At 38.6% G+C, this 22,500-nt stretch overlaps 1 protein-coding gene across 1 annotated transcript in view; it reads right to left on the bottom strand.

The window, feature by feature from the left end:
• Nucleotides 1-22,500, bottom strand: part of LOC106884413 (WD repeat-containing protein 19) — a 131,529-nt gene that overhangs the window by 87,475 nt on the left and 21,554 nt on the right. The window contains exons 10-12 of the mRNA XM_014935776.3: nucleotides 22,007-22,247; nucleotides 8,992-9,103; nucleotides 6,287-6,393 (exon numbers count right to left, since the gene is read on the bottom strand). Coding sequence (XP_014791262.2) covers nucleotides 6,287-6,393; nucleotides 8,992-9,103; nucleotides 22,007-22,247 — 460 coding nt within the window. The remainder of the gene's footprint in view (nucleotides 1-6,286; nucleotides 6,394-8,991; nucleotides 9,104-22,006; nucleotides 22,248-22,500) is intronic.

Raw genomic sequence — 22,500 nt, 5'->3', positions numbered from 1 at the left:
AAAGGCACAAGGCCTGAAATTTTTTGGGGGGGGGGGAGAATAATAGTAATCCTTTCTGCTAAAGGCACAGGGCCTGAAATTTGGGACTGGGGAGAATAATAATAATTCTTTCTATAAAACGCACAAGCCCAGATATATTTTGGTGGGGGAGAGAGAATAATAATAATCTTTTCTGCTAAAGGCATAAGGCCTGAAATTGAGGAGGGGTGGAGAATAATAATAATCCTTTGTGTTAAAGGCACAAGGCCTGAAATTTGGGAGGGGTGGAGAATAATAATAATCCTTTGTGTTAAAAGCACAAGGCCAGAAATTTGGGACTGGGGAGAATAATAATAATTCTTTCTATAAAACGCACAAGCCCAGATATATTTTGGTTGGGGAGAGAGAATAATAATAATCTTTTCTGCTAAAGGCATAAGGCCTGAAATTGAGGAGGGGTGAAGAATAATAATAATCCTTTGTGTTAAAGGCACAAGGCCAGAAATTTGGGGGTGGGGAGAGAGAATAATAATAATCCTTTCTGCTAAGGGCACAAGGCTTAAAATTTGGGGGTGGGGGTAGAATAATAATAATCCTTTGTGTTAAAGGCACAAGGCCTGAAATTTAAGAGGAGTGGAGAATAATTATAATCCTTTGTGTTAAAGGCACAAGGCCTGAAATTTGGGGGGGGGGAGAATAATAGTAATCCTTTCTTCTAAAGGCACAGGGCCTGAAATTTGGGACTGGGGAGAATAATAATAATTCTTTCTGCTAAAAGCAAAAGGCCTGAAATTTGGGAGGGGTGGAGAATAATAATAATCCTTTGTGTTAAAAGCACAAGGCCTGAAATTTCTTTGTGGGGAGAGAGAATAATAATAGTCCTTTCTGCTAAAGGCACAGGGCCTGAAATTTGGGGGTGGGGGAGAATAATAATAATCCTTTCTGAAAAAGGCACAAGGCCTGAAATTTTATTGGTGGGGAAAGAGTAATAATAATCCTTTCTGCTAAAGGCACAAGGCCTGAAATTTAGGAGGGTGGACAATAATAATAATCCGTTCTGTTAAAGGCACAAGGCCTGAAATTTTTTTTTGGGGGGGGAGAGAATAATAGTAATCCTTTCTGCTAAAGGCACAGGGCCTGAAATTTGGGACTGGGGAGAATAATAATAATTCTTTCTATAAAAAGCACAAGCCCAGATATATTTTGGTGGGGGAGAGAGAATAATAATAATCTTTTCTGCTAAAGGCATAAGGCCTGAAATTGAGGAGGTGTGGAGAATAATAATAATCCTTTGTGTTAAAGGCACAAGGCCTGAAATTTGGGAGGGGTGGAGAATAATAATAATCCTTTGTGTTAAAGGCACAAGGCCAGAAATTTGGGGGTGGGGGTAGAATAGTAAAAATTCTTTCTATGAAAGGCACAAGGCCTGAAATTTTTTGTTGGGGAGAGAGAATAATAATAATCCTTTCTGCTAAGGGCACAAGGCTTAAAATTTGGGGGTGGGGGTAGAATAATAATAATTCTTTCTATGAAAGGCACAAGGCCTGAAATTTTTTTGGTGGGGAGAGAGAATAATAATAATCCTTTCTGCTAAAGGCACAAGGCCTGAAATTTGGGAGGGGTGGAGAATAATAATAATTCTTTCTGTAAAAGGCACAAGGCCTGAAATTTTTGGTGGGGAGAGAGAATAATAATAATCCTTTCTGCTAAAGGTACAAGGCCTGAAATTTGATGGTGGGGGTAGAATAATAATAATTCTTTCTATGAAAGGCACAAGGCCTGAAATTTTTTTGGTGGGGAGAGAGAATATTAATAATCCTTTCTGCTAAAGGCACAAGGCCTGAAATTTAGGAGGGTGGAGAATAATAATAATCCGTTCTGTTAAAGGCACAAGGCCTGAAATTTTTTGGGGGGGTAGAGAGAATAATAATAATCCTTTGTGCTAAAGGCACAAGGCCACAAATTTAGGGGATGGGGGAGAAAAAAATAATAATCCTTTCTGCTAAAGGCAAAAGGCCTGAAATTTAGGAGGGTGGAGAATAATAATAATCCGTTCTGTTAAAAGCACAAGGCCCAACATTTTTTTGGTGGGGAGAGAGAATAATAATAATCCTTTCTGCTAAAGGCACAAGGCCTGAAATTTGGGAGTCGGGAGAATAATAATAATTATTTCTGTTAAAGGCACAAGGCCTGAAAATTTTTTGGTGGGGAGAGATAATAATAATAATCCTTTCTGTTAAAGGCACAAGGCCTGAAATTTGGGAGTGGGGAGATTAATAATAATTCTTTCTATAAAACGCACAAGGCCAGATATTTTTTGGTGGGGGAGAGAGAATAATAATAATCTTTTCTGCTAAAGGCACAAGGCCTGAAATTTGGGAGTCGGGAGAATAATAATAATTATTTCTGTTGAAGGCACGAGGCCCGAAATTTCTTTGGTGGGGAGAAAAAATAATAATAATCCTTTCTGCTAAAGTCATAGGGCCTGAAATTTGGGACTGGGGAGAATAATAATAATTTCTATAAAAGGCAAAAGGCCTGAAATTTTTTTGGTGGGGAGAGAGTCATAATAATCCTTTCTCCTAAAGGCACAAGGCCTGAAATTTAGGAGGGGTGGAGAATAATAATAATCCTTTGAGTTAAAAGCACAAGGCCTGAAATTTCTTTGTGGGGAGAGAGAATAATAATAGTCCTTTCTGCTAAAAGCACAGCGCCTGAAATTTGGGAGTGGGGAGAATAATAATAATCCTTTCTGAACAAGGCACAAGGCCTGAAATTTTATTGGTGGGGAGAGAGTAATAATAATCCTTTCTGCTAAAGGGACAAAGCCTGAAATTTAGGAGGGTGGAGAATAATAATTATTCCTTTGTGTTAAAGGCACACGGCCTGAAATTGTTTTTGGGGTGGGGAGTAGTATAATAATAGTCCTTTCTGCTAAAGGCACAACGCCAGAAATTTAGGGGATGGGGGAGAATAATAAAAATCCTTTCTACTAAAGGCACAAGGCCTGAAATTTGTGAGTGGGGAGAATACTAATAATTCTTTATGTTAAAGGTGCAAGGCCTGAAATTTTTTAGTGTGGAGAGAGAATAATAATAATCCTTTCTGATAAAGGCACAGGCCTTACATTTGGGGGTGGGGAGAATAATAATTCTTTCTCTTAAAAGCACAAGGCCTGAAATTTTTTTTGGTGGGGAGAAAGAATTATAATAATCCTTTCTACTAAAGGCAAAAGGCCTGAATTTTAGGAGGGGTGGAGAATACTAATAATACTTTCTTTTAAAGGAACAAGGGCTGATATTTTTTGTAGGGGAGAGAGAATAATAATAATCCTTTGTGTTAAAGGCACAAGGCCTGAAATTTTTTTGGTGGGGAGAGAGAACAATATTAATCCTTTCTGCTAAAGGCACAAGGCCCCAAATTTGGGAGTGCGGAGAATAATAATAATTTTTTCTGTTACAAGCACAAGGCCCCAAATATTTTTAGTAGGGAGAAAGAATGAGAATAATCCTTTCTGCTAAAAGCACAAGGCCTGAAAGTTGGGAGGGGTGTAGAATAAAAATAATCCTTTGTGTTAAAGGCACAAGGCCTGAAATTTGGGAGTGGGGAAAATAATAATAATCCTTTCTGCTAAAGGCACAAGGCCTGAAAGTTGGAAGTGGGGAGAATAATAATAATTCTTTCTATAAAAGACACCAGGCCTGAAATTTTTTTGGTAGGGAGAGAGAATAATAATAGTCCATTCTGCTGAAGGCACAAGGCCTGAAATTTGGGAGTGGGGAGAATAATAGTAATTCTTTCTCATACAGGCACAAGGCCCCAAATTTTTTTAGTGGGGAGAAAGAATAAGAATAATCCTTTCTGCTAAAGGGACCAGGCCTGAAATTTGGGAGTGGGGAGAATAATAATAATTCTTTCTATAAAAGGCACAAGGCCTGAAATTATTTTCTTGGGGAGAATAATAATAATAATCCTTTGTGTTAAAGTCAGAAGGACTGAAATTGGGGGGGGGGGAATAATAATGATCCTTTCTGCTAAAGGAAGAAGTCCTGAAATTTGGGAGTGGGGAGAATAATAATCCTTTCTGCTAAAGGCACAAGGCGTGGAGTATAATAATAATCCTTTGTGTTAAAGGCAGAAGACCAGAAATTTTTCTTGGTGGGGGAGAGAATAATAATAACAGTTTGTGTTAAAGGCACAAGGCCTGAAATTTTTTTGGTGGAGAGAGAATAATAATAATCCTTTCTGCTAAGGGCACAAGGCCTGAAATTTGGGAGTGGGGAGGATAATAATAATAATTCTTATAAAAGGCCCAAGGCCTGAAATTATTTTGGTGGAGAGAGAGAATAATAATAATCCTTTCTGCTAAAGGCAAAAGGCCTGAAAATTTTGGAGTGAAGAGAATAATAATAATCCTTTCTGCTAAAGGCACAAGGCCTGAAATTTTTTTCATGGGGAGAATAATAATAATTCTTTCTGTTAAAGGCACAAGGCCTGAAATTTGGGAGGGGTGGAGAATACTAATAATACTTTCTGTAAAAGGCACAAGGCCTGAAATTTTTTTGGTGGGGAGAGAGAACAATATTTATCCTTTCTGCTAAAGGCACAAGGCCTGAAAGTTGGGAGTGGGGAGAATAATAATAATTCTTTCTTCTAAAGGCACAAGGCCTGAAATGTTTTTTGGTGGGGAGAGAGAATAATAATAATCCTTTCTGCTAAAGGCACAAGGCCTGAAATTTGGGAGTGGGGAGAATAATAATTCTATCTATAAAAGGCACCAGGCCTGAAATTTTTTCGGTGGGGAGAGAGAATAATAATAATCCTTTCTACTATAGGCACAAGGCCTGAAATTTGGGAGTGGGGAGAATGATAATATTTCTTTCTCTTACAGGCATAAGGCCCCAAATTTTTTTAGTGGGGAGAAAGAATAATAATAATCCTTTCTGCTAAAGGGACAAGGTCTGAAAATTGGGAGTGGGGAGAATAATAATAATTCTTTCTATAAAAGGCACAAGGCCTCAAATTATTTTGGTTGGAAGAGAGAATAATAATAATCTTTTCTGCTAAAGGCATAAGGCCTGAAATTTGGGGGTGGGGAGAGAGAATAATAATAATCCTTTATGCTAAGGGCACAAGGCTTAAAATTTGGGGGTGGGGGTAGAAATTTTTTTTGGGTGGGGGTAAGAGAGAATAATAATAATCCTTTCTCCTAAAGGCACAAGCCCTGAAATTTGGGAGTGGGGAGAATAATAATAACCCTTTCTGCTAAAGGCGCAAGGCCTGAAATTTGGGAGTGGGAAAAATAATAATAATCCTTTCTGCTAAAGGCACAAGGCCTGAAATTTAGGAAGGGTGGAGAATAATAATAATCCTTTGTGTTAAAGGCAGAAGGTCTAAAATTTGGGAGTGGGGAGAATAATAATAAAGGACAGAGAATAATAATAATCCATTCTGTTAAAGGCACAAGGCCCGAAATTTTTTTGGTGGGGAGAGAGAATAATAATAATCCTTTCTGCTAAAGGCACAAGGCCTGAAATTTGGGAGTGGGGAGAAGAGTAATAATTCTTTCTGTTAAAGGCACAAGGCCCAAAATTTTTTTGGTGGGGAGGGAGAATAATAATAATCCTTTCTGCTAAAGGCACAAAGCCTCAAATTTTTTTGTGGGGGAGAGAGAATAATAAAAATTCTTTCTGCTAAAGGCTCAAGGCCTGAAATTTGGGACTGGGGAGAATAATAATAATTCTTTCTATAAAACGCACAAGGCCAGATATTTTTGGGTGGGGAGAGAGAATAATAATAATCTTTTCTGCTAAAGGCACAGGGCCTGAAATTTAGAAAGGGCGAAGAATAATAATAATCCTTTGTGTTAATGGCACAAGGCTTGAAATTTTTTTTTTGAGTTGGGGGGAGAGAATAATAATAATCCTTTGTGTTAAAGGCACAAGGCCTGAAATTTTTTTGGTGGGGAGATATAATAATAATAATCCTTTCTGCTAAAGGCACAAGGCCTGAAATTTGGGAGTGGGGAGAATAATAGTAATTCTTTCTGTTGAAGGCACAAGGCCCAAATTTTTTTGGTGGGGAGAAAGAATAATAATTATTCTTTCTGCTAAAGGCACAAGGCCTGAAATTTGGGAGTGGGGAGAATAATAGTAATTCTTTCTGTTGAAGGCACAAGGCCCAAATTTTTTTGGTAGGGAGAAAGAATAATAATAATTCTTTCTGCTAAAGGCACAAGGCCTGAAATTTGGGAGTGGGGAGAATAGTGAAAATATAAACAAAAAGACTCACACCAATATATACTTACAATATGCAGATGAATTTTATCTCCTATATGTGCAGCCACATAAATGGCATTCATCTTTAGGGATTGGACACTACCCACATAGTCTACTTCTCGTAGCTTCTTGTCACCTTGACAGCAGTGAAAAATAGACAAAAAAATGGACCCAATTTTAATATTCAGCTCTTTTACACAAGTATCCCAGGCAATACTTCATTGCATTAACACATTACAACAAAGGAAAACAGACATCAAAATGTTAATTATAATAATGAAGATTAAGAAGATAGTGTTGATAAATATACCAGAAGATGGTGCTAAGAGTATACCATATGAAATGTAATTTCATATGGTATACTCCCCAATCATTTTCTGATGTCACATTTTCAGCATATACCGTGCTTACACAGGTACAAGATTTTAGCCTCATAAAGGAGAAATAAGACTGTGACATGACTCCACCCATCAAGACACAATGAGTCATTTGAAGTGAAATGTCAGGGGCAGACCCAAGGGGGAACCTGAGGGACACTTGCCCCCCACCCTGAAAAAAAGAAGTGTGCCCTTCTAAATAATGTAATTATGCACTTTTCTCCTAGAATTGTATTTGCCTCTGACCTTGTGCCCTCCCTTTAAAAAATTCCTGGGACCACAACAGGCTTCTTTCAGTTTCTGTCTACCAAATCCACTCACAAGGCTTTAGTCGGCCCAAGGCTATAGTAGAAGACACTTGCCCAAGGTGCCATGCAGTTGGACTGAACCCAGAGTCATGTGGTTGGTAAGCAAGCTACTTACTACACAGCCACTCCTGCACCTATACATATTTTTAATTTTCACAGAGGACAAGCTTCAAATATAGAAATAAAGCATTTATTACAATATACAAGCTAAAGAGAACAGTTCAAACTCAGCATAAAAGGTTCAAATACTTTCATTCATGTAACTACATAAGGAAAAGACTAGCGAGTGGGGAGCATATCTACATAATTAGAAATGGTCTAGACAATTTTGAGACAAGTGCTGAATGGAGGATAGGTGAGTGAGAGATTCCAAAGAGTGTCGTTGATTTCCTGTTGAGGGAATAAATTTTTCGTAATTAAAAATATGAGCAAAAGAACAGATGTTGAAAATCAGATTATTCTGAAACACATCTCTGCAAATGTTTTTATAGTATTTTGTTTATAAATCTACTCTTCGAACAATATCATTTATCATTGACAAAATTGCCAAAGAATCTAATTTGTCTTGAGTCATGGAAGGCAATAGATGTCTCCATAAGCTTTACCTGGCTAAAAGTTTAACTTTCATGGGACCAAAGTTAAAGGAATCAAAAGCATTATTCATAATGAAATCCACAGATTTAGCACATCATTCAATAAATTATTATTGTTGATGAATCTGTCAGCTTCTCTCAGACGTTTTCCATCTCATGGAAATAATTCTTCTGCAATAGATAGTCCATTCAAGAGATCACGTCTGTGAATAACACTTAAACTTTCCCTTTATATTTGGAAGATCTCAAACACAACAAGAGGTGCCCTTTAGCATGTGGTGCCTCAAGTAATTAGCCATGTTGCTGTTACCTTGGCCTTACATACATTAGTCTCATTGTCTGGAGCAGCATCAAAGACAATTTACAAATTTTAAACCAATCTTAGACAATATTCTATATTATATTCTCTTCTTTTCTCTCCACACTAGTGATTCTCAACCATCTATTGACTATGGACATCTTTGATTCCTATTTTACTATACTGGATCTCTAGAACCATTTACTGTATATAATAAAAAAACACAGTATTTTTATGATTAAACATTATTGGGAATTGTATAAAAAAAATTAAAATATTTTGTGTATTATAGAAGTATAAGCAATTTATTGCACATGAATTTTAACAACAAAATTTTTATATGGATCCCTAAGGGTCATATGGACCCTGATTGAGAACCACTGCTCAACACCATGCATGGGCAACCAGTGATATTTGAACCACAAGCAGCTCTCAATGACTGCTTACATGACACATATTATGCCATGATTACATAAACATATTTTATTAAAATTAATACACTCTGTCAGTCAGACTATTTTTGGTTTTGTAGTTTGTTCAACATGATTTATGGAGTACTCTATAACAACATGTGATATTAAATTATTAATTTTGTAGTATGATCAAATTTATGAAAAAAAAATATCTCAGGTCTGCTGCAAGAAAAAAGCTGCTCACCCCTGCTCAACACTATCCCTCTACTTTCTACCCACTTTTTTACTCATTCTCTGTTTTATCATCTACTTTAAACTCTACAGTGCATTCTTCTTAACTATTCTTTATTAAATTCTCTATCCTATTTCCTTCTTTGTTCACTATAACATTATCAACACTATTCATCATTCTGCTTCCTACACTATACTCTTCTATATTCTAATATCACTCTATTCCTTACTCCTCCCTCACACTATTCTCTATTTTGTTCTCTACTATATTCTCTATTCCATTGTAACTACATTCTCTACTATATTCTCTATTTTATTGTTGCTAAATACTCGATTATATATTCTCCTTTATTCTCTATTTCTGTCTCAATCTATTCTCTACTAACCTGTTCATTCCATTCACTTGGCTATCAGATTCAAATTATTCTTAGTAAGTACAGAGATGTTCTAACAATAAAAGATATTTAACAACAAAAATGAACTTTTTTCTCAGCTGAAAAATTTATTAACTCACCTTTTTCAAGATGGTAAAACCATGCTATATTGTTCATGCCAACAGCAAGATGTGATGGGCCCAAAGCAATAAATGAGGGTTCAATGTCAATTGAAATAGCTAGAGGTGAATCCTGAAATATTTGAAGATGTAGATTATGAGATATGTGTGTGTGTATGTATATATATATATATATATATATATATATATATATATATGAAAAATTAAATACAACTGGTTTAATCAAAAAACTACACAAACTCTGAAATAGTGTAGTAGGAGCATTAAAATTTCATACAAACATGTTCAAAAACAGTTTGTCTTTTTATTATCCTGGAAGAAGAAACTTTGCAAGCCCACTGAGACTAGTGACGTCAACATGGCTAATAGTCTTGAACAATTGTGAGAAGCGAATTCCAGAAGGCCAATATTCTGGAGGAAAAGGGTTAGCTGTTAAGATGGGGTAAACATAATATAGGTTGAGACAGGAGTACCTGAGTGGAGGTTACAAAAGATTGGCTGATACCAAGAGTCAGCAACCAGGGCAGAGAGGGGAGACAGATCTATTCCAGAGGCTGGAATGTGTTGGTAGGTTTTAGAAGAATCAGAACAAATAATTTCAGATAAATTAACAAAAATAATTTAAGCTAGTCACTAACAATGATTATGTCTGGATCATTAGAAATAATTCTATCTAATTAAAAGCTTTTACAACTGAATAATTACAAGATGAATTCTAAAGCATCACTTGCAGGATCATTAAGAAGATAATTATCTTCAGTACATATCCTTATATATAAGAATGAGAGATATTGTCTTAAAGGCCTGGTAGGCTGAAGAAAAATATCTTTTTATATGTACTGTGTGATTAACCTCGAGCAGGATGTTTTGCACAATTTATTCAGTTGAAGTATAAGTTCAAACTACTATTTCAAGCAGCTTGAGCAACTGCTGAGAATCTGGAATCTATTTTAGCCACTGAGTCCATGTAAATTGCTTTGGGTGTGTGTGTATATGCACACACACAGGCACATTAATCAGTGAGTTACTATGTGTCTATACATTGTACTAATCTCAATTATCTACTTTGGCATGGTTTCTACAGCTGGATGCCCTTCCTAATGTCAACCACTTTACAGAATGTACTGGGTACTTTTTATTTGGAACTAACAGCAGTGAGAACACCAAGTAACTTGCAAGACAAGACCCCTCAACTGACTGGGAGAGAGTACTGAGAGAGGTGGCTTTATGCCAGTTGATGAGAGATTAGAATATGAATAGAGGGATTGGCTTGAATAGAGGGATTGGCTTGAATAGAAGGATTGGCTTGAATAGATGTCTTGCAGTAGAGGAGATACATGGCTACCTCTTAAATCACACATTACACTGTGTGTATGTATGAATGTGTGGGTGGGTTTCAGTCAATGAATGATGATAGCTAAACCTAACAAAAATACCAAATCTCATTGAAATCACACACCATAACATCAACATACAGGCACACAGTGAGACCAATACACACACATTGACTAACGCAGTGCCAGTGCGTACACTCACACCTGCACACAATACAATTAGCATGAACTCATATGGGCAGAGATGCCAGCCTCTGAGCAGCTCAACATGCAAAAAGTAGCAGCCAAATCTTCCTCAAAATACACTACAGTTTTAACAGTCCAAGTTTACAAAAAGAAAAGAATAGAAAAATAGTTACACCTAAAATATCTTTATCATATGTCTACTAGTTAATGACTAAACTAAGACTAAATAACAACTACAGTAAGTTATGTATATCTTAAAATAATTTCTTTTCTGTCCAGAATTCCTTCTGGTTGTACAGAGTATGTGCAAGGGATTGAATGTAAAAAAAAAAGAAAAGAAAGTATAAGATGTCAAGATAAAAACCTGACTTAAAAAAGAGAAAGGAATGAGAGAAGTAGAGAGACCTGGAAGCAAAATGAAGGGATAAGTGAGGTTGGAGACAGTGTCTATTTTAATAAGGAACAGTATAAATTCTAATGTCAATAGGTTATTGTGTAGAGAGAGAGAGAGAGGAAGATTACTGAAAAGAATATGGAAAAATAAGAGGGATTTATAAATACTGCAAATAGAAAAAAAGGGTAATAAACAAACACACACATGCATATATATAAATGCGTATGTGTATACATGCATGTGTGGTTAGTCCACATTACTCCGTAAGGAGCAAAGGGGTGGTTTCCTGGCTTCTCTGGTGCATATATTCCACTCTGGATGGGATGCTAGTCTACCTCAGGATTTCTCATTTTTACCAGCTGAGTGGACTGGAGTAACATGAAATGTAGTGTTTTGCTCAAGAACACAACACATCACCCAGTCCAGGAATTGAAACCATAATCTTATGACCATGAGTCCAACACCCTAACCACTAAGCTATGCACCTCCACACACACACACACACACACACATATAACAAGAACATGCATTAATTAATTATCATACATAAAACCAAATACGCTGTCTTTAGATAGTGTTCATTCTAGTATATACACATTATCACACACACATATATATACATAAAGAGAAAGTTGTTGGTCAATTGTTGACCATAAAAACCAAACCAAAAATGAAACTATGAGCAAGATGCAGTCTTTCAACATATCTAAGAGGGAAATAACTTCAAATGAAGGAGCACTCCATCAGTTACGACGACGAGGGTCCCAGCTGATACGATCAACAGAACAGCTTGCTCATGAAATTAACGTGCAAGTGACTGAGCAATCCACAGACATGTGTACCCCTAACATAGTTCTCAAGGAGATTCAGCATGACACAGAGTGTGACAAGGCCGGCCCTTTGAAATACAGGTACTACTCATTTTTGCCAGCTGAGTGAACTGGAGCAACGTGAAATAAAGTGTCTTGCTCAAAGTCACAACGCGTCTCCGGGAATTGAACTCATGACCTTACGATCATGAGCCGAATGCCCTAACCACTAAGCCACGCGCTTTCACTAACTTCAAATAATAATTGACTCAAAGTGTTACAACCCATCCAACTCATGCCAGCATGGAATACTGATGTAAAATGATGAGAATGATTACAATTTAAACTATTATTACCACCAATATATTCTTCTTCTATAAAACACAACTTTTCCATGTTTTTGTAAATGTAATTATAATATATTTTGACAATGTAACGTAAGCATTTTGTTTTATATAAAGATTTATTGAGAAGTGGCAGAGATGAGATTAACAGTCATTAATATTTAAAAATTTTTTTACTGTCAGTATCAAATTAATTAACTCTACTCTTTTGGTATAAAATTAATTAAATACGTTCTAACAGTATTATATTAATTAAACCTGCTTTGAAAAAAAAAAGTCAACAAAATTTATGATAAAAAAAAGATAATTTGAATGTGAAAACATGATCAGCTTAAGTGAATACAATTATGTGGTGATAACAGATACATTAACTTGTACACAGTTTCATAGAAAGAAACCAAACCAACAATCTGTGTAATTCCAATTAACTGAAGTTCACGTAAATATAACATTTTATTTAATTCAAGCAGAGATGGATTTAAAATTATTTAAGGAAGTAATTAACTATATACATTTAAGCATGGGTGGGTAGCTAGGTAGGTTGGTAGGTAGGTAGGTAGGTAGGTAGGTAGGTAAGAAGGAAGGAAGGAAGGAAGGAAGGAAGGAAGGAAGGAAGGAAGGAAGGAAGGTTTAAATTCTTCCATATATGAATCCTTAAGAAATGTAAGGATAATAGGGATACAATTATGAAGTGTTCCAAGGTGGCCCTGAACAATGCCATTTCCCAAGAGGGAGCTGCAAGCTCAAAATTTTTTAGGAACTCCTCCTGGGAGAACCAACCACTGCCTTCACTATGGTGAACTCAGGAGCTCAAATGGGTTGGCCCAAAATCTCAAGTCTAGCAGAGTTTGGGAGGGGCTGAGAACACATCACATCTCTTCTGAGGGAAATATATGTTCCAACACTGGGAGAGGATGGAGGAATCAGCACATGGTTTGTGCCCACCCTTCACTCATGATCTTAAAACTAATATCCCTAGGTTATTCTTCCAGAAGCTGGTAGAGTCGTTAGTGCTCTGGGCAAAATGCTTATCAGCTAGGGGGGACAAACACAGACACACACACATATATGTATATATATATATATATATATATATATATACATATATATGACGGGCTTCTTTCAGTTTCCGTCTACCAAATCCACTCACAAGGCTTTGGTCGGCCCGAGGCTATAGTAGAAGACATTTGCCCAAGATGCCATGCAGTGGGACTGAACCTGGAACCATGTGGCTGATAAGCAAGCTACTTACCAGACAGCCACTCCTGCGCCTATAAAAGAAACCGGTGGAACTCGAACTCAGAGCATTGCTTGACAAACGATGCTGGTGTGTTTATGCCCCTATCACTTAGCGGTTCGGCAAAAGAGACCGATAGAACAAGTACTAGGCTTACAAAGAATAAGTCCCGGGGTCGATTTGCTCGACTAAAGGCGGTGCTCCAGCATGGCCACAGTCAAATGACTGAAACAAGTAAAAGAGTAAAAGAATAAAAGAGGGTCTTTCCCCCAACAGCATAGATATCACACCCAACATAGCCACCATTATAGCAGTTCCTAACAGAGGCAAACTTGTGAGAGACAGTACCGAGCATGCCAGTAGAGCTGGGACAAATGATCCTTGTGGTGCCTTCTACAGTCAATATTACTCACAAGCAAACTCACTGTGGAACCCACTCTGTGGAACCCACTCTGTGGAACCCACTCTGTGGAACCCACTCTGTGGAACCCACTCTGTGGAAACCCAGATTAGCTGTAAAGAGAGGAGTAATACAAGAAACTTAATATTATAGTCTTATAACAGCACTCTCTTTTACTCTTTTACTTGTTTCAGTCATTCGACTGTGGCCATGCTGGAGCACCACCTTTAGTCAAAGAAATCAACCCCAGGACTTATTCTTTGTAAGCCTAGTACTTATTCTATCAGTCTCTTTTTCCGAACCGCTAAGTTACAAGGACGTAAACACACCAGCATCAATTGTCAAACGATGTTGGGGGACAAACACAGACACACAAACATACACACACACACACACACACACACACACACACACACACACACACACACACACACACATACACACACGCACATATATATAGATATTTACGGCCTCAAACATCTCAATACCTTGCGCTTTAGTTTTGTCCCTTATTATTTATCTTGTTTCTCTCCATGAAATTCAATTGAATTCAGTTGTTGTCTTAAATTCATGCTTATTCATTTTCTAAGCTTCCTAAATTCATGCTACGTTATATTCTAATCACCCAGAATTCATTGCTCTTTTAAAAAATTACGATTTATGCATTGTTGTCTCTCAAATATTTAAAATCTACAATTAAGAGCCCTCTCTACTCGCTGGCGGTAACCCGCCCTCCCACCCCCTCCACCGGAAGTTCATTCGTCTGTCATCCCTCTGTCATCCCACCCCCTCCACCGGAAGTTCATTCCTCTGTCATCCCACCCCCTCCACCGGAAGTTCAGTCCTCTGTCATCCCACCCCCTCCACCGGAAGTTCATTCCTCTGTCATCCCACCCCCTCCACCGGAAGTTCATTCCTCTGTCATCCCACCCCCTCCACCGGAAGTTCATTCCTCTGCCATCCCACCCCCTCCACCGGAAGTTCATTCCTCTGTCATCCCACCCCCTCCACCGGAAGTTCATTCCTCTGTATTCCCTCTGTCATCCCACCCCCTCCACCGGAAGTTCATTCCTCTGTCATCCCACCCCCTCCACCGGAAGTTCAGTCCTCTGTCATCCCGCCCCCTCCACCGGAAGTTCATTCCTCTGTCATCCCACCCCCTCCACCGGAAGTTCATTCCTCTGTCATCCCACCCCTCCACCGGAAGTTCATTCCTCTGTCATCCCACCCCCTCCACCGGAAGTTCATTCCTCTGTCATCCCACCCCCTCCACCGGAAGTTCATTCCTCTGTCATCCCGCCCCCTCCACCGGAAGTTCATCCCTTTGTCATCCTGTCAACCTCGGCTGTCTCCCGGAACCCATCTAGTGGCCTTGGCCATCCTCTCCCCTACCTTTGGGTAGCGCATTAAGGTTGAGAAATGTTTGCAGGTTGTAGGTAATGTTTTGCTTATGAATTCTTCCAATTGCAAGTTTTCTTTTCAGGTACACGACACTGCTTTTCCTCTTCCCAGGCTACAGGCCCACACCCCCAACACCCATACTGTTAGGATTGGCACTCTCAACGTCGGCACGCTGAAAGGTAGATCTGGTGAAATTGTTGAGATGCTTGAACGGAGATGCGTAGATATGTGCTGCATCCAGGAAGTAAGATGGAGAGGAGGTTCTGCAAGGTTCCTCACAGGCAAAGAACACAGGTACAAGATTTTCTGGGCAGGGAACACTGACGGGGTCGGGGGCGTAGGAATACTTCTAGCGGAGAAATGGGTGGATAAGGTAATCGAGGTCGTTAGAGTAAGTGACAGAGTACTTAAGATCAGACTAGTGCTTCATCATAGATTAGCTACTGTCATCTCAGCCTATGCACCTCAACCTGGGCTACCAGATGGTCTGAAAGACCAATTCTATGACACCCTCTTGCAAACTACCTCGTCGACGAGTGACAGGGACCTTCTCTTTGTGGCTGGAGACTTCAACGGTCATGTCGGACGTCGTGCTGGGGGCTTCCATGGCATACATGGAGGCTATGGCTTCGGTTCCCGCAACGAGGAGGGAACCAGACTGCTGGAGTTCTGTGATGCAACCAATCTTATGGTCTGCAATACCAACTTCAGGAAACCTGCCAGTCACCTAGTCACCTACCGCTCCGGCAGACACTCTAGCCAAATCGACTACATCCTCGCCAGAAATAGGGAAAGAGGGCGGCTTATAAATGCCAAAACCTACCCTGGCGAAGAATGTACCCCACAACATAGATTAGTAGTTAGCGACTTTGGGATCAAGGCAAAATGGGTGCCCAGAATTAGACAGGCTTGGAGAAGAAGGGTGTGGAAGCTTAAAGACCCTGCAAACGGACAGAGACTTAGAGACAAGTTACTTGAAGCATTTAACGAAATAGAAGGGGATATAGCATCATACAACGTGGAAGACAATTGGAGATTTCTGCGGGACAACCTGTTGAAAGCCACCGACCAGATTTGTGGGTGGTGTAAGGTCCCCTCCCAACCCAGAGTAACGTGGTGGTGGAACAAGGAGGTAGACAGGGCTATTAGACAAAAGAAACAAGCTTGGAAGGACTGGAAGAACGGTGGTAGCAGGGAATTGTACCAATGTGCCAGAAGGGAGGCTAGGCGACAGGTTTATTTAGCCAGAGGGGAAGCAGATAAGGAAAGATTTGCCAATGTTCTGCGCCGTGAGGACCAAAGACTCGAGGTATTTCGGGTTGCAAGACAGTGTAGGAGAGAGAATAGTGATGTTGTAGGAGAGAAATGTGTTCGCATGGATGATGGTACGCTTGCATTAAATGAGGATGCAAAGAAAGAGGTCTGGAGATGCCACTACGATAGATTGCTTAATAAAGAGAATGAATGGGAGAAAGAGAGCCTGCCTTATGTCGACCCAATAGAGGGACCAGCTATCCGAGTTGATAGTACCAGGGTAGATAAAGCAATTAAGAGTATGAAGACCGGGAAAGCCCCCGGCCCATCAGGAATCACTGCAGAGATGCTCAAAATATCTGGCAGTGTTGGCTATAGCCTAGTCACCCGTATTACGAACCAGGTGATACACGAAGGAGTCATACCCTATGACTGGTGTAGCAGCATCATAGTCAACTGCTACAAAGGTAAAGGGGACGCTTTAGATACAAATAATTACAGAGGCATCAAGCTGTTAGATCAGGTTATGAAAGTTACAGAGAGGGTCATAGCCCAACTAATTAGGGAGCGAATCAATTTAGATGAGATGCAGTTTGGGTTCGTGCCAGGTAAAAGCACTACTGATGCCTTATTTCTAGTGAGACAGTTGCAAGAGAAATACCTAGCCAAGGATAAACCTCTGTACCTGGCTTTCGTTGACATGGAGAAAGCCTTTGACAGGGTCCCCCGATCCCTTATCTGGTGGTCAATGAGGAAACTTGGGATAGAAGAATGGCTAGTGAGAGCTGTGCGAGCCATGTACAGAGATGCGGCCAGTAAGGTGAGGGTTGGAAATGAGTACAGCAATGAATTCCGGGTAGAGGTAGGGGTCCACCAAGGTTCCGTCCTCAGCCCCCTATTATTTACCATAGTCCTCCAGGCAATCACAGAGGAGTTCAAGACAGGTTGCCCCTGGGAGCTCCTCTATGCTGATGACCTTGCCCTAATTGCGGAGTCACTATCAGAACTAGAGGAGAAGTTTCAGGTGTGGAAGCAAGGTCTAGAATTGAAGGGCCTTAGAGTCAACCTAGCTAAAACCAAAATCCTAATAAGTAGGAAGGTAGATAAAACACAAACCCCTTCAGGTAGATGGCCCTGCTCAGTATGTAGAAAAGGAGTAGGTAGTAACTCTATAAGATGTACCCGGTGCAAGCTATGGACACATAAGAGGTGCAGCAACATCAAAGGCAGGTTAACTAGCAAGTTAGTTTTTGTTTGTGGCAGATGTTCAGGTGCAATAAAGACTGCAAACAAACAGGAAACAACTTCTATCTCATTCCAGGGTGAAAAACCAGAGGTAGTCGATAGCTTCCGCTATCTGGGCGACCAAGTTAGTAGTGGGGGTGGGTGCGCTGAAAGTGTAGCTGCTAGAATAAGAATAGCCTGGGCAAAGTTTAGAGAGCTCTTACCCCTGCTGGCGACAAAGGGACTCTCACTCAGAGTAAAAGGCAGACTGTATGACGCATGCGTACGAACAACCATGCTACATGGCAGTGAAACATGGGCTGTAACTGCTGAGGACATACGTAAGCTTGCAAGGAATGAAGCCAGTATGCTCCGTTGGATGTGTAATGTCAATGTGAATACCCGTCAGAGTGTAAGTATCTTGAGAGAAAAGCTGAACATTAGAAGCATCAGTTGTGGCGTGCAAGAGAGACGATTGCGCTGGTATGGACATGTGGTGAGAATGGAGGAGGATAGCTGCGTGAAAAAGTGCCACACCCTAACAGTTGAGGGAACCCGTGGAAGAGGTAGGCCCAGGAAGACCTGGGCTGAGGTGGTGAGGCAAGACCTTCGTACATTGGGCCTCACCGAGGCGATGACTACGGACCGAGACCTTTGGAAATGGGCTGTGCGTGAGAAGACCCGGCAAGCCAAGTAAGATCGTTGCCAGTGCCCCTGGACTGGTTCTTGTGCGGGTGGCACATGAGATGCACCATTTTGAGCGTGGCCGTTGCCAGTACCGCCTGACTGGCTCCTGTAGGATTTTCGAGCGAGATCGTTGCCAGTGCCCCTGGACTGGCTTGTGCGGGTGGCACATAAAAGACACCATTTCGAGCGTGGCCGTTTTCGTGCGGGTGACACGTAAAAGCACCCACTACACTCTCTGAGTGGTTGGCGTTAGGAAGGGCATCCAGCTGTAGAAACTCTGCCAAATCAGACTGGAGCCTGGTGTTGCCATCCGGTTTCACCAGTCCTCAGTCAAATCGTCCAACCCATGCTAGCATGGAAAGCGGACGTTAAACGATGATGATGATATATATATACATACATATATACGACGGGCTTCTTTCAGTTTCCGTATACCAAATCCACTCACAAGGTTTTGGTTGGCCCAAGGCTATAGTAGAAGACACTTGCCCAAGGTGCCACGCAGTGGGACTGGACCCAGAACCATGTGGTTGGTAAGCAAGCTACTTACCACACAGCCACTCCTGCACCTCTATTGAAAAGTTTATTTTGAAGAAAAGATGCAATGTATTACATCTGATACAAAATAATTCTAATTTTAAAGTAATTTTTACACATAAGCATACAAAACATAAATCTGCTACACAACCCTTTAATCAATCTTCTAAATATAAAAATATTGCAACTGAACAAGGAAATGATAATGCTAATATAATCAGATCTAATATTACCAACCACATTAGCAGTGTAACTAGCAGAGGATTTAAGAATAAAATTAATAAAAGTCCTTATATATGTATACTATGTGTATGCTTAAATGTATATATATGATGGTAGGTATAAGGGAATAAAAAATTATATGTACATATAGGTGTGAGTGTGTATGAGTGAGTATGTACTGTCCAACTTTTTTTTATCTACTACTAAATTCTTAGCTATTTATCATGATTAACTCGAAGTTTTATTTATCTACAATGGTTTACATGTCAAATTTCTTTATTCCATTGTATGCTGACTACAGTTGTTATTCATCCTTTTTTTCTTTCTATCTTTATCTCACTAATAAAATAATAATAAAATTCCTTTACTTAATTGTTATATATCAAATGTTCTACTTAATTTACACACAGTTCTCATTTAGCTCTGTTTACCAACTGGAGTTGGTAAATATCAATGGATTAAATTAGTAGCTTCTTCTGAAGATCTGGCATTTCAAGGTGATTATGTGACCATCTATGTAATGATTACTGCACAACATGCTGTTAATTTTTCATGAAACTTGTGTAAAGATCATGCAATTTATGATGGTACAATAAAGAGTTTGACTAAATCTGTTTTATTCTGCTCTCATATTATATGAGTGAGAGTAGTTGGTAACAGGAAGGGCATCTGGCTATAGAAAATCTACCTCAATAAATACTGTCTGACTATGCAAGCATGGAAAGTGGATGTTAAATGATTATATACATCATATATATATATCATACTGTTCTATTCTACATACTAACATAAAACAGAATTCGTACTAATCTAAATTGTCCTGCAGGAACTTATGAATTTTCCTATGTTTCATGTTAGTATGTAGAATAGAATAGTATGATTTTTTTCATATGCTCCTAAGTTTATATGATAATAGATAGCTTGGAACATTAATCTATGATATTATGTGGCTTAGAGTTATAATAATAGTTCTGAATGTTAACATATCAACGTTGGGATGGGCATAACATTTTTGCAAGATGGACACTACAGAGGTATCAAACTGCTGGACCAGGTCATGAAAATTACAGAAAGGGTTATATCTCAACTAATTAGTGATATAATTAAATTAAACTAGATGAGATGCAGTTTGGTTTTGTTCTAAGGAGAAGTACTACAGATGCCATCTTCATAGTGAGACAGTTGCAAGAAAAGTATTTGGCCAAAAGTAAGCCATTGTACTTAGCCTTTGTCGACTTGGAGAAAGTTTTCAAGCTAAGAACAGAGGAGTGGCTTGTTAAAGCTTTTCAAGTTATGTACAGTGAAGCTGTCAATAAGGTGAGAGTTGGCCTTGAATACAGTGATGAATTTAACAAATTGGAGTACACCAGGGATCAGTTCTTAGTTCACTCTTATTCATCACAGTTCTCCAGGCTATAACAAATGAATTCAAAACTGAATGCCCATGGGAACTACTATATGTTGATGATCTTGCTCTTATTGCAGAATTTGAAGCAGAATTAGAGAAGTTTTGGGTTTGGAAGCAAAACCTGGAATCAAAGGACCTTAAAGACTAAAGAAACAACAAATCCTTAAGATTGCAGAGCAATATCCTGCATTCATTCAGCCTACTAAATCTAAACTGTAATGATATCAAAGGAAATAAATGAACGAACATATAGACAATAACAACGTATTTGCAGAAGAGCAGAAGGGATACTGAAAAAGCTCATATTGCTGTAAAGATCAACAATTACAGATCAACAAAAACACAGCAATTATAAAATATCTAGTAAAGGACTAAACAAATATTTCATAGAGAACAACGGAAAGCTAATACAAAAAGCTATGAAACACATGCAAATGTTTTCTCTCTTCAATGAAACAAACAAATACAATACTGAAGCTGTGAAGACAGACAGTGTTGGAGAGAAAGAAACATTTGATTTGATAATAAAGAATTCTGAAAGCTTCTGTTTTCGTGATATGTTAAAACAAAAGTAGTCAACAACTTCTGTTTACAAATAATCAATGTCAAATTGTGTCGAATGTATTTCAGTTATTCTTATTATTTCAATGAGATTAAAGTTCAGATTTCAGTGTAATTTATAACTTATTTTTAAGTATGTAATAAAATTAGTAAATAATATTAGGGGAGATAACTAAATTTTGTAAAACAACGTCCAGTACTCTACATATTCTATCATCCACTACTATCCACTTAATGGTAGCAATAATAATGATTACATAGATTTTTAGGATATATAGTCAATTAAAGTGATTATATATGGACCTCAGAAGGATGAAAGTGAAGTCAATTTATGCAAGATTTGAACACAACTTCTAAGAGAATACGATTAAATACTGCAAGATATTTTATTTATCACTCAACTGATTAATAATACGAGGGTGAGTCAAAAAGTAATGCCATTTTGTTTAATTACCAACACAGGAACATGTATCATACATCAAAATGAAGCTGGTCCTCTGTGGATTACATCCCTACTTCTCAACATAGTCACCGTTTCTCTCAATAGTAATGTTCCACCTTCGAATGAGAGCATGTATCCCTGCCTCGTAAAATTCTGTTGACTGTTCTTTGAGTCACTTCTTCACTACAGTTTTCACTTCCTTGTCACTGGACTATCATTGTCACTGGACTATCATTGTCACTGGACTATTATTGTCACTGGACTATCATTTCTTTGGCCCCCATGAAAGAGGGTTTGAGAGGCAAACATTATTCCAGTGAGGAGGAAGTGAAAACTGTAGTGAAGAAGTGGCTCAAAGAACAGTCAACAGAATTTTAGGGACAGGGATACATACTCTCATTCGAAGGTGGAACATTGCTACTGAGAGAAACAGTGACTATGTTGAGAAGTAGATATGTGATCTACAGAGGACCAGCTTCATTTTGATGTATGATACATGTTCTTGTGTTGGTAATTATACCTGTCCTAAACAAAATGGCATTACTTTTTGACTCGCCCTTGTAATAAACACTCACATTATTGATATTATCCTGAACTGTGACTTCAAGCAATGATGTTAAGTTAGCAATTCGGGTTTGGTAAGTGACAGCTAGCATGGGTAATTTAGTCAAAAAAACCTGCAGATGACCATATAAAGATGAAACTGCCATCAATTGACCATCCTCAGTCCACATCATTTTGTCAACAGTATAATCTTCTTCAAGTTGAATTATAGCATAGATTTCCTGAGAGTCATTCATCTCGTGAATGCGAATACTGAAGACGAAAATGAACAGAAAATAAATAAGACAGAGGACAATTATACATTGAAATTTTTAACAGTAGATTCAATCATATTTAGATAAAAGAAGTTATTTCTTGTTGCAAACATTGAATAAGACAGGACACCTTGTTATGCTTGACATTACCAGAACAGTTAAGTTAGTGTTAACAAAGTTAGTATCATATTAAGATAGCTAATACAGAGAATAGTAAAATGCTAATGAGAAATAATTATGTGATGATAATA

Source organism: Octopus bimaculoides, chromosome 1 (genome assembly GCF_046866305.1).
Source record: "Octopus bimaculoides isolate indiv1 chromosome 1, ASM4686630v1, whole genome shotgun sequence".
NCBI lineage: Eukaryota > Metazoa > Mollusca > Cephalopoda > Octopoda > Octopodidae > Octopus > Octopus bimaculoides.
Note: the sequence above shows the minus strand (reverse complement) of the source record. Positions and strands in the feature narration are given on the sequence as shown.